Source organism: Aegilops tauschii, chromosome 3, assembly GCF_002575655.3.
Source record: "Aegilops tauschii subsp. strangulata cultivar AL8/78 chromosome 3, Aet v6.0, whole genome shotgun sequence".
Classification (NCBI taxonomy): domain Eukaryota; kingdom Viridiplantae; phylum Streptophyta; class Magnoliopsida; order Poales; family Poaceae; genus Aegilops; species Aegilops tauschii.
This window is the reverse complement of record NC_053037.3, coordinates 580973406-580986870: the sequence shown is the minus strand read 5'-3', so window position 1 is coordinate 580986870 and position 13465 is coordinate 580973406. Positions and strand designations below refer to the sequence as shown.

Genomic DNA, 13465 nt, shown 5'->3' with positions numbered 1-13465 from the left:
GGAAGAACTAGCTTCAGCCACCTTTCTTAACTCTTCATTTAGTACACTGGTTTTCACAAGATTCCAAGTGACAACTCCATTAGGTGCTGAATTGCAAACCGTGACCTTAAAGGTCTCCCAGCTGTCCGGTAATGAGCCTAGTAGCAGCAAAGCTCACACTTCATCTTCAAATGTTATTCCCATCGAAGAAAGCTGATTTATAATGCCTTGGAATGTATTCACATGATCTGCAATTAGAGTGCCCTTTTTGTACCTCAAGCACATCAATTGTTTGATCAAGAACATCTTGTTTGTACCTTCTTTTCGGGCAAACAACTCTTCCAATTTCTGCCATAAGGTGCGTGCATGTGTCTCATCAATTATATGGTTCAAAAAATTGTCATCGACCCATTGCCGAATAAACCCACAAGCTTGGCGATGAAGTACCTTCCACTGACCTTCCTCAATGCCCTCCGGCATCTCAGTGGAGAACACTGGCTTCCAGTATTCTTTCACATAAAACAAGTCCTCCATCTTGCCCTTCCATGCTTGATAATTTGTACCATTCAAAGATATCATCCTGCTGGTATTCACTTCCATCTTTCACCACAAGAAACTCAGCAATTTGCACAAGCAAACCAAGGCTCTGATGCCACTTTGTTGGAGCTGGACAGCAACAATGCGCTGGACAAATTCACCGACACGGCAAATATGCACACTACACAACCCCCTCCACTTGTGATGAACTTTGAGGACAGCTTCAACCAACAGGTTAGCAGCGGAATAACACAAACAACATGCACATGTGACATAGGATTTAACGTGAAAAACCCTCCTCGACTTGAACTTCACTATGAGAATGATGAGTACAAAGTCTTCTCTAGAACCTCTAGAGATATTTACAACACACTCTCCACGCTGCCAACCGGCAACAGCAACAACAACCACAAGAAGCAAGATTTCAGCAAAGAAGAGTTTACACAGCTTCTGTACCCTTCAGTGTTTTGCAAACTGTTCTTAAACCGCTGAACCAAACAGAACAAAATTTGGCAGACAAGTAGACACACGAGTTCTTGAGATCTCCTCAAAATTTCAGCTCAATCCTACATCGTTTGCCTACCCAAACTGTTCGTCTCCCAAAACTACTCTGTTGTGAAACTGCAGCAGTCAGAGCTGAGAAAACCACTCTCAAATCTGATGCTCCACTGACCCAATCCTCAAACCAGCTAACCAGATCGAAGTACTCAAAGTAAGGAACGAGCTCACCAAGTTTGGTGTCGATCCAAGCACGTTTGAGCCTCCAACCACCAGCTTGAACACTGTCTAGTCAGATGCAGCAAATTTGGACAGAACCTCTGCTTCTTCTCTCTCTCTCAGGTTGTGGTTTCTCTTGTGTGTACTCTCTCACACTCTCACGAATGGCAGCCACCACCAGGAGGGGATGGGGTGGCTAGGGTTTTCTCCTTGCTCCCTTCACCAGGAAACACTCACAACCGTTGGATGCAGAACAGATCAACGGTTCATATGTGTTGGACTTGTGTGGGCTGATGTTGGGCTGCTAACACACCTCCATGTGGAGGGACTTAGCCCAACAGTGTTCTCCTCCGGCTGAGCTGCTAATCTGTGCGCATGGCGGCATGACGTTGTCAGCCATTGCTGTGCTTGGGTCGCCTCCAAACTAGTCTTATGCCTTCGATGAGGTCGTCCAAGCCCAACTCTGCCATGTCGAATATGAGATTATCTCTGGTGGTTGTAGGAAACGCCGACTCTAGGCTCTCCTCAAGCAGTGGGTGTACGTGGGTGTTGGTCTTGGTAAATCGTGTGCCGCCGGATGTGGATTTTTAGAACATCTGCACCCGGGCCCTGCTATCCTGGCTGTCCAATATTGCTTTAAGATCTATGCAGCACAACTAACTTTTTATATGAAATTTTCTCTTTTTTGTTTCTCTCACATAGAACATGTCTTGTAGTTCAAACCTTTGCCACGTGACAAAGCTTTCTATCTAGAATCTAGGATAAATCTTTCAGAATTTTTTGTCAAACATAAATATACAAAATATGATTTTTTTTAATCTAGAAAATCATAATTTGTATATTTATATTTGACAAAAAAATCTGAAAGATTTATCCTATATTCTAGATAGAAAACTTTGCCACGCTGCAAAGGTTTGAACTTCAAAACATGTTTTATGCGAGAGAAACAAAAAAGAGAAATGTGTTTGCACGAATCGCGATGCGCAGAATGGATGGCTAGATAGGAAGGGTGCAGGTGTTCTATTATATGTTTTCCGTGTGCCGCCGCCTACCTCTTTCTTCGAGCTGATGGAGGCTGACCTCGGCCGGTTGGATCTTGCAGGTCGTTGCTCCGGCGAGATGAATGCCGTGCACGGTCGGCCATGATCCACCCAGCCCTCACGTCTTGGCCCGAGTCATCTGTAAAGAGCAGAGTAGGATTGGGGAATCGGCTATGATGTAGTTCGAATTCACTCCTCATGCCATCGTCAAATGTGCGGTTATAGGTAAGATACAAGTAAGCTACAATCTAAGGGCGAGAATGGTTTTTACTAGCTGGGGCTACACGGTACCCCTTATCTCAGCCTTCCAATCATGCCCATGTTTCATCGAGATATGTGCACACAGCAGTTGGCGCCAGACGCTTAATCCTTAATCATCTGCATGTGAGGGAACTGTTCATGACATGACGTCGCATGTGCCTCTGACTCTCTCGTTTCTTCCCGTGCATGCAACTCTTCTCTCTCTTCCTCTATGCTCTCTTTCCTGCTACTCTCTCTTCTCTTACTTTTTTAAACTCATGTCATGAACAGTACAACATCCACACCCTGGCAGTCACACCTTTTCATGAGACAGAGTAGTGAGAGAGGGACGCTGAGGAGAGAGAGTATGCTTGTGCATGCATGTCAGACACCGTGAGAGAGATAGAGTTCTCTTGTGCATGCGCATGCAGAAATATTTTATGAGAGGGAGGCGAGAGAGAGAGAAATGTCCAGCAAATGCTGCATGTGCATGCAGAGTATTTTATGAGAGGATGAGACAGGACGTGGGGAGAGAAAGCAATGTCCAGCAGAAATTAATGTTCATGCTGAGAGAGTGAGACAGCTACAGTCTGCTAATTGTCTGACCCTGCCGCTGAGCATTGCACATATCTCGAAGTGTACCGATGCTGGAGATGATGGGTACCGTGTAGCTCGGGCTAGGAAGAAACTTTGCCCTTAGCTTATACCATGGGGCTGTTTATTTTGAGCAATGGAAGCTTATCTGCAAGTCTTGGGCGACAAAGAAGTGTCAGTTTTTCCTCTGGTCAGCAGCGCACAATAGATGCTAGACTGCCAACAGATTAGCACGGAAGGGTCTGCCCCACCTGAGCCAATGCCGTCTTTGTAATCAAGAGACAGAGACAATCTAACACATTTTGACAAACTGTGTCTTTTCTGAACAAGTTTGGTGCATCATCTTCTGTTGCTCTGGTTACCAGACTCCTCACCACACGCCAGGAATGATGTGTTCTGTGCTTGGTGGCTGAGAATCAATTCTTTGACTCCGGGAAACTTCAAACAGGGGCTTGACTCACTGATCACATGCGGGCATGGATGTTGTGGAAGCATCAAATGACTGTGTGTTTAATGGTGCTACATCGAGTGCCTAGCTGGTGCTTAGACGAATTTGGGAGGAAGGACACCTCTAATGCATGGTCGGAGCAAGGGGCTTGGTGCAGCTGTTAGCTGCTGCCACCTAATGGTAGTTTTTGAGGTAACTCAGGTCATTTTGTTTTTGTAACAGGCACGTGTTTTCCCTATTCTAGCAGTGGGGTGAGTGGGGTGTGTCAAGTTTTCCTTGTAAATATTTTCTTTCTCCTTAATGCAATTATACAGAGGCCTCATGTGTATTCGAGAAAAAAAACCTTGGTTATATTTCATCTTTCAAACTTGCTTTCCGTTTCTCATTTTGTCAACATACGTCATGCATGTTGTTCCTCTAATTGCAGATTTTTTTTTCTTGTGCTACATACCCATGAAAAACATACAACTATTTCTTGCATGGGGGGTGGCCTAGGTTAAGAACCAGTTACCTACTCCCTCTGTCTGAAATTATTTGTCACATAAATGGATGTATCTAGAACTAAAATATGTCTAGATACGTCCATTTCTCCAACAAGTATTACCAGACGGAGGGAGTACTTGTTTTGTGTTTGGAGATGGAAAGGATTTAAATTCTAATACCAAAATAACCTTTTTTACTGCAATCCTTTAGGGGGGGAGGGGGAGGAGGTAAAATTCTCCGGAGGGTGAAATATGCAGTTGACAAAAGAAAGATTGGAAGGAGACAGGAAAACATGGTTTTTAAGGCGTCCCTAAGGTGTCGCTTAGGCGCTCCCTGGTCACAAGGCGACGGCCTTGCCTTAGTCATGTGTCTAAGGTGCCCACTTTAGCTCTTAGGGCATCCAAGTCATCAGCCTAGGCGCCATTCTGCCTGCCTTAGATAAATCAAGACGCCTCAGGCAGGGGCTGGGGCTTCAGGCAGGAAACAGAGACCAGCGTGGGAAGAAAAGGGCGGGAACTATTGGCGGGGAAGGGAGATGGAACCCCTCTCGCGTTTCAGTCCACGCGAGGGATCTCCTCTCTGAACCTTTGGCGGCAGCTGGAGCTGCAGATTAGATCCACCCCACCCTCCTGTCCTCCAGTTTCTCCCCCTCCTCTCCGACAGCTTCTCCCCCTCCTCTCGGGCAGATCCGGTGAGGCGCCCCCCCTCCCCTCCCCCCCCCCCCCCCCCCCCGGCATCAAAGGACAGAAGGAAACGACACTGAGCCACCTGGACCTAATTAATTAGCGCAACACTCTGGGAATCAAGCCACAGATGCTTCACGGAGTTTAGAATCCAGGTGGCCATCATGGCTACTGATGATTACCTTGAGGAGTTGTGGTTGAGATCTAGAAAACCTTTATCGAAGATCATCAAGAAGGAATTCGACTCGGTGGTCATCCTCATTGCTTGGAAACTATGGAAACAGCTGAATGCTAAGATCTTCCGGAATGTGGAGCAGCAGCGATCCATCCCGGCTCTTGTGATTCACATTTGTGATGAACTCCAGACTTGGATGGCTGCCGAAGCAGTGTGTTTACAAAATTTTGTGAGAAAGTAGCTTCTTAGACTTGTGGTGTGGTGTTGACCTGTGGCATTGGTTGCAATGTGAAGAGGCTATTCTTGTAACACACTTTGCTGCCTCCCATATAAATATGGTATGCATTTTGTGTACTCTCGAGAAAAAAAAGGCAGTGGGGTGCGGGGACCAGGTGACACTACTTTTAGTATGTGTGGGTCGCCATGGACAGCAAGTTTCCCTTTTTAACTGTGCGCTTGGCCAATCCATCCAACACCCAGCCGCTTGCTAGAGAGGTTTTAAACCCAAAATTAAATGGCCCCTTAAAGAATGATGATGTAAATTCAAGAGATAAGTTCTATTGAGTTCCAAGTCCCACACAAGACTGTTACTTCGCACATACAGAAGCACATGAACATGTTCTATGTGGGTAATATGACTGTCTAGGAGATATTGCAATGCTACTTTAAAATTGTGGGCTCAGTTAATTCAACAACTTCTTTGACAAATCACCCCATACCAGTGAAAAAAACATAAAGAACCTAATGAACAATGCAAAGCTCAGTGGAATTCACACATTTCACCACACAATGGTGCAGTCCTGGCACCGACAATGATCTCAAGAAAGGAAAAATTATATACAGTACATTATTCGGACTCACCTTCTCCGAAGGTGAAGCACCATCAACGTTGCTATCAGAGGTCGTCAGGTTCCCGGCATCATCTTTGCTGGTTGTACCCTTCGCCGATTCTTCATTTGGTGCCCCTTAGGAACATCACTAGGAGAATCTTTGGGTAGCAAGGCACATCCATGTTTGTTGAGTGTGCTAGCACCCTCGAGAGCACCTTCTCCATAACAAGGAGCCCTAGGTGAAAACAAAGGTGTAAATTTTCAGTCAATAATTTTAAGGTTAGAAATAACATAAGGCCATCAAAGTTTTGTGGCACAGCTACAATTGTTCCATCGTCCGTTTTAATGACCCAAGGTATTATGTTCCGTTCTAACATCGGGCTAGTGTTTGCACAAATTATTTAGTACAATTACAAGGTACCATACAAATAAACGGCGCATTTTAGAACTGGCAGCAGCAGAGGCATATAACTCTTTCCAAATAGGATAACATCTATTTACTCCAATAACTGCACTATGGTTGAATGTTCATCAGAATACACGTAGCATGCCAAAAGATGACAGGTCCTAACTCAAATGTATTGCTAGCGAAAGACAATAACACTAATTCGACCCACTGAACCCCTCAAACGCCAACACACACGCAATCAGGCTCGCCCCGAACAAATGAAAGACAAATACCGATTGGCAACCACCTCGTCGTAGAACATCTAATAGTGCTCTACACTCCTCTCCTAAACTGCAAAACTCAATAGCCCAAAGCAACTATGGACAAATAGATACCAAGGCTGGTCTAAAGAGTAACCAACTACTCCATCCATACAAATGTTGTTTGGACAATGAAAAGTTTGTGTGTGGCTCCCAACAGGTGAGGCGTGCAAGAGTAGAGCCCTAACCTGATCTTGAGGTTGTGGTTGACGCATTCAAAGGCGTTAACAAAATCCCCATCCTTGACAGCATCTGTGTGCTTGTAGTACTTGTCTGGTTGGCCGAGCAGAGTCAGGTCGCGGCTTGCCAGGTCATGCTCCACGATCGACGCACTGTCCCCGTGGACATGGAGAAGAGCAGAGACCTGCCAACGAGAACGCTGGGATGTTGTGTGAATTCCATGGAGAACTCGCCTTGGGAGCGCATCGAGGTCAGCTCGCTCCGGCCGCCAGTATTGGACGAGCGTACGCGTCGTTGTCGGTGCCTTCCTCGACGGCGAAGAGGAAGACCAGGCGGAAAGGGCCCGCGAGGCAGTCGAGGACGAGGTGGTCGCACCCGTCCTTGGAGGGGAAGGGGTGCGCGGCCGTGACGGCAGCCGAGGGAGAAGGACGAGGGCGGTGGGGATGAAGCAGGGGCTGCGCTCGTCGGCCCGGTTGTGCAGGAACCCGAGCGCGGGGGGTGCCGGCCCGGGTGGAGCTCGTGGAGGCGGCGTCGGAATCCCCCGTGAGAGACGCTTGTGGCTCCAGGTCTTGCGGGCCATGGAGGCGCGGAGGAGGCGTACTGGACCATCGGGCGGGAGGCGGAGGCGGACCTCGCCCGGCGGCGAGGCGTGGCGGCGCGGCGGCGCCGCTGACATTGGTGGTGGCTAGGTTTGGGTGCGTGTGCGGGAGAGAGAGAGGTGGGGGAGAGGGGAGGGGGATCATGGTTCGGCTCAACCGGGTCGAGGAGATCTTTTTTACCGTGGTATGCAGCCAGGCTCTGCTGCACATGCGTCGGTCAGTGAGAAGAGAAAAATGACGGGGTTCCATCCATCGTCGATACTGTGGACTGAATTTCTTACGCCATTACATTTTTCTCAAAGTTTTTTCCTGGTGAACATACTATGGGTGTTCTTTCCATACCCGTACAAAAGGATTCCCCTGCTGATCAAGATACCCGTACAAAAAATCCACGTGCGCATACATCTTCTCATCGTCAAAATTTAATTTATTAATTAGTGTTTCTCCATCTAAGTTTGCTAGAAATGTAAGAAAACTGGCATTGCAAGAATCCCGAATCCTAGCGAGTTCGACTCGGTCTCAGCGAAACTCCCCTGGCGACGGCGTCGTCTAGGGTTATAAATCCTCTCGTGGGATCCTCTCACGAGAGTCCGGTTAAGTTATCGGGTTGTTACCTTGGCATTCTTTCCTCCCAGTATCTGGTCGTTGTTTGATCTAGGACAGGAGCGAGAGCAACACCTAAGGTGTCGGAGGAGCAAAAACTATGGCGGGGTCAGGTTCAGGTTCCCAGTCAACGACGCACAGCGTGGCGGCTGGTGGATTGGCAGGTGTTGATGAGCTGATTGGCAAGCTGAATCTTCAGGAGAGGGAGGATGATGATCTTAACTTTGATGAAGAACTTCCTGATGAAGTGGATGAGGCAGAATTCATGGCGATTGCTAGGGTTCACACTGATAAACCCTTTAGTCGCGGCGCCTTCTACGACTCGATGCGGTTGGCATGGAGCTTGGCTCAGGGTGCGACCTTCAACGCCTTGGGAGGAAACCTATTTGCGATTACTGTTAATTGTCTGGCAGACTGGAAAAGGGTAACCGAAGAAGGGCCATGGCTCTTCAGAGATCATGGCGTTCTGATTGAGCGTTATGATGGATTCACCAAGCCTAATGATGTGATTTTGGACAGTATCTCTGTTTGGATACAAATTGTTGATCTTCCACCTTTGTACCGGAAAGACGCTGTCATTAGATCCCTAATGAAGAAGGTTGGGAAGGTGGAAAGTGTGATGCTTAACCCTCGATGGGGAGATGGGAGAATTGTTCGTGTGCATGTCAAGCTAGATGTGAACGAGCCTTTGATGTGTTTTGTCTCCATCACCAAAAACCAAAAGAAGGTCTACTACTCAATCCTTTATGAGAAAATCCCTGTTTTCTGCTATGTATGTGGACATATGGGGCACACGCATTTGGAGCATGGTAATGGGAAGCACACTCCTGAAAGTATGAATTGGGGTGATTGGATGTTGGCCCCTAGGCTGGGAGGTCAGGGACAACAAGGACAAGGCTGCAACAATTTTGTTCAGAGAGGAGCAAGAAAAAGTGCCAGGGGCCGAGAGGATGGCGGTACAGGTGATGATCCTAAAGATGATGACAACCTGTTGGAAATATGCCCTAGAGGCAATAATAAATTGGTTATTATTATATTTCCTTGTTCGTGATAATCGTTTATTATCCATGCTCGAATTGTATTGATAGGAAACTCAGATACATGTGTGGATACATAGACAACACCATGTCCCTAGTAAGCCTCTAGTTGACTAGCTCGTTGATCAATAGATGGTTACGGTTTCCTGACCATGGACATTGGATGTCGTTGATAACGGGATCACATCATTAGGAGAATGATGTGATGGACAAGACCCAATCCTAAGCCTAGCACAAGATCGTGTAGTTCGTTTGCTCAGAGCTTTTCTAATGTCAAGTATCAGTTCCTTAGACCATGAGATTGTGCAACTCCCGGATACCGTAGGAATGCTTTGGGTGTACCAAACGTCGGCTATAAAGGTGCACTACAGGTATCTCCGAAAGTGTCTGTTGGGTTGGCCCGAATCGAGACTGGGATTTGTCACTCCGTGTAAACTGAGAGGTATCTCTGGGCCCACTCGGTAGGACATCATCATAATGTGCACAATGTGACCAAGGAGTTGATCACGGGATGATGTGAGTTACGGAACGAGTAAAGAGACTTGCCGGTAACGAGATTGAACAAGGTATCGGGATACCGACGATCGAATCTCGGGCAAGTAACATACCGATTGACAAAGGGATTTGAATACGGGATTGATTGAATCCCCGACATCGTGGTTCATCCGATGAGATCATCGTGGAACATGTGGGAGCCAACATGGGTATCCAGATCCCGCTGTTGGTTATTGACCGGAGAACGTCTCGGTCATGTCTGCATGGTTCCCGAACCCGTAGAGTCTACACACTTAAGGTTCGATGACGCTAGGGTTATAGGGAAAGTATGTACGTGGTTACCGAATGTTGTTCGGAGTCCCGGATGAGATCCCGGACGTCACGAGGAGTTCCGGAATGGTCCGGAGGTAAAGATTTATATATGGGAAGTCCTGTTTTGGTCACCGGAAAAGTTTCGGGTGATATCGGTAATGTACCGGGACCACCGGGAGGGTCCCGGGGGTCCACCAAGTGGGGCCACCAGCCCCAGTAGGCTGCGTGGGCCAAGTGTGGGAGGGGACCAGCCCCAGGTGGGCTGGTGCGCCCCCCACCAAGGCCCAAGGCGCATGGGAGAGTGGGAGGGGGCAAACCCTAGGTCCAGATGGGCCTTAAGGCCCACCCTAGTGGCGCCCCCCCCCTCTCCTCCCCTTGGCCGCCCCCCTAGATGGGATCTAGGGCTGGCCGCCACCCCTTGGGGTGGGAACCCTAGAGGGGGCACAGCCCCCTTCCCCCCCTATATATAGTTGAGGTCTAGGGCTGCCCAAGACATGAGTTTTCCGGTCTCTCTTGGCGCAACCCTTTCCCTCTCCCTTCTCCTCTCCTACGGTGCTTGGCGAAGCCCTGCAGGATTGCCATGCTCCTCCACCACCACCACGCCGTCGTGCTGCTGCTGGACGGAGTCTTACCCAACCTCTCCCTCTCTCCTTGCTGGATCAAGGCGTGGGAGACGTCACTGGGCTGCACGTGTGTTGAACGCGGAGGCACCGTTCTTCGGTGCTTAGATCGGAATCAACCGCGATCTGAATCGCTACGAGTACGACTCCTTCATCCGCGTTCTTGCAACGCTTCCGCATCGCGATCTACAATGGTATGTAGATGCACTCCCCTTCCCCTCGTTGCTAGATTACTCCATAGATTGATCTTGGTGATGCGTAGAAAATTTTGAATTTCTGCTACGTTCCCCAACAGTGGTATCAGAGCCAGGTTTATGCGTAGTTTCTATGCACGAGTAGAACACAAAGTAGTTGTGGGCGTCGATTTTGTCAATTTACTTGCCGTTACTAGTCTTATCTTGATTTGGCGGCATTGTGGGATGAAGCGGCCCGGACCGACCTTACACGTACTCTTACGTGAGACAGGTTCCACCGACTGACATGCACTAGTTGCATAAGGTGGCTAGCGGGTGTCTGTCTCTCCCACTTTAGTCGGATCGGATTCGATGAAAAGGGTCCTTATGAAGGGTAAATAGAAATTGGCATATCACGTTGTGGTTTTTGCGTAGGTAAGAAACGTTCTTGCTAGAATCCCATAGCAGCCACGTAAAACATGCAACAACAATTAGAGGACGTCTAACTTGTTTTTGCAGGGTATGCTATGTGATGTGATATGGCCAAAAGGATATGATGAATGATATATGTGATGTATGAGATTGATCATGTTCTTGTAATAGGAATCACGACTTGCATGTCGATGAGTATGACAACCGGCAGGAGCCATAGGAGTTGTCTTAATTTATTGTATGACCTGCATGTCAATGAAAACGCCATGTAATTACTTTACTTTATTGCTAACCGTTAGCCATAGTAGTAGAAGTAATAGTTGGCGAGACAACTTCATGAAGACACAATGATGGAGATCATGATGATGGAGATCATGGTGTCATGCCGGTGACGAAGGTGATCATGCCGCGCCTCGAAGATGGAGATCAAAGGCGCAAGATGATATTGGCCATATCACGTCACTTTATGATTTGCATGTGATGTTTGTCATGTTTACATCTTATTTGCTTAGAACGACGGTAGCATAAATAAGATGATCCCTCACTAAAATTTCAAGAGAAGTGTTTCCCCTAACTGTGCACCATTGCGAAGGTTCGTTGTTTCGAAGCACCACGTGATGATCGGGTGTGATAGATTCTAACGTTTGAATACAACGGGTGTTGACGAGCCTAGCATGTACAGACATGGCCTCGGAACACATGCAAAAACACTTAGGTTGACTTGACGAGCCTAGCATGTACAGACATGGCCTCGGAACACAAGAGATCGAAAGGTCGAACATGAGTCGTATAGTAGATGCGATCAACATGGAGATGTTCACCGATGATGACTAGTCCGTCTCACGTGATGATCGGACACGGCCTAGTTTGACTTGGATCATGTATCACTTAGATGACTAGAGGGATGTCTATCTGAGTGGGAGTTCAATAATCAGATGAACTTCATTATCATGAACATAGTCAAAAAGTCTTTGCAAATTATGTCATATCTTGCGCTTTAGTTCTACTTGTTAAGATATGTTCCTAGAGAAAATTTAGTTGTAAGTTGGTAGTAGCAATTATGCGGACTGGGTCCGTAAACTGAGGATTGTCCTCATTGCTGCACAGAAGGCTTATGTCCTTAATGCACCGCTCGGTGTGCTGAACCTCAGCGTCGTCTGTAGATGTTGCGAAACATCTGACATACACGTTTTGATGACTACGTGATAGTTCAGTGCGTAATGCTAACGGTTTAGAATTGTGGCACCAAAGACGGTTTTTGAAACGTCGCAAAACATATGAGATGTTCCGAAGACTGAAATTGGGATTTCGGACTAGTGCCCACGTCAAGAGGTATGAGACCTATGACAAGTTTCTTAAGCTTGCAAACTAAGGGAGAAAAGCTCAATCGTTGAGCATGTGCTCAGATTGTCTGAGTACTACAATCACTTGAATCGAGTGGGGGTTAATCTTCCAGATGAGATAGTGATGGTTCTCCATAGTCACTGCCACAAAGCTATTAGAGCTTCGTGATGAACTATAAATATCAAGGATAGATATGATGATCCTTGAGCTATTCGCGATGTTTGACACCGCGAAAGTAGAAATTAAATAGGAGCATCAATTGTTGATGGTTAGTAAAACCACTAGTTTTAAGAAGGGCAAGGGAAGAAGGGATACTTCATGAAACAGCAAATCATTTGCTGCTCTAGTGAAGAATCCCAAGGTTGAACCCAAACCCGAGACTAAGTGCTTCTGTAATGAGGGGAACGGTCACTGAAGCAGGACTACCCTAGATACTTGGTAGATGAGAAGGCAGGCAAGATCGACAGAAGTATATTGGATATACATTATATGAATGTGTACTTTACTAGTACTCCTAGCAGCACCAGGGTATTGGATACCGGTTTGGTTGCTAAGTGTTAGTAACTCGAAATAAAAGCTGCGGAATAAATGGAGACTGGCTAAAGTTGAGATGACGTTATGTGTTGGAAGTGTTTCCAAGGTTGATGTGATCAAGCATCGCATGCTCCCTCTACCATCGAGATTGGTGTTTGCGTTGAGCACAAACATGATTGGATTATGTTTATTGCAATACGGTTATTCATTTAAGGAGAATAATGGTTACTCTGTTTATTTGAATAATACCTTCAATGGTCTTGCACCTAAAATGAATCTCGATCGTAGTGATACACATGTTCATGCCAAAAGATATAAGATAGTAATGATAGTACCACATACTTGTGGCACTGCCACTTGAGTCATATTGGTATAGAACGCATGAAGAAGCTCCATGTAGATGGATCTTTGGACTCACTCGGTTTTGAAAAGAATGAGACATGCGAACCATGTCTATTGGTATATATGCATGAAGAAACTCCATGCAGATGGATCGTTTGGACTCACTTGATTTTGAATCACTTGAGACATGCAAATCATACCACATGGGCAAGATGACTGAAAGGCCTCGTTTTCAGTAAGATGGAACAAGAGAGCAACTTATTGGAAGTAATACATTTTGATGTATGCAGTCCAATGAGTGCTGAGGCATGCAGTGGATATCGTTATGTTCTTACTTCACAGATGATTTGAGTAGATGCT

General features: G+C 46.8%; 1 protein-coding gene across 1 annotated transcript; it reads right to left on the bottom strand.

Moving 5' to 3' along the window:
- Nucleotides 1–5434: 5434 nt before the first annotated feature.
- LOC123497744 (uncharacterized) lies at nt 5435–7317 on the bottom strand. Its single transcript, XM_045234463.2, has 2 exons — nt 6623–7317; nt 5435–5961 (listed from the first exon to the last, which is right to left on the bottom strand). The coding sequence occupies exons 1-2, from the start codon at nt 7288–7290 to the stop codon at nt 5802–5804; spliced, it is 828 nt and encodes a 275-aa protein (XP_045090398.1). The 5' UTR covers nt 7291–7317; the 3' UTR covers nt 5435–5801.
- Between the last annotated feature and the right edge of the window lie 6148 nt (nt 7318–13465).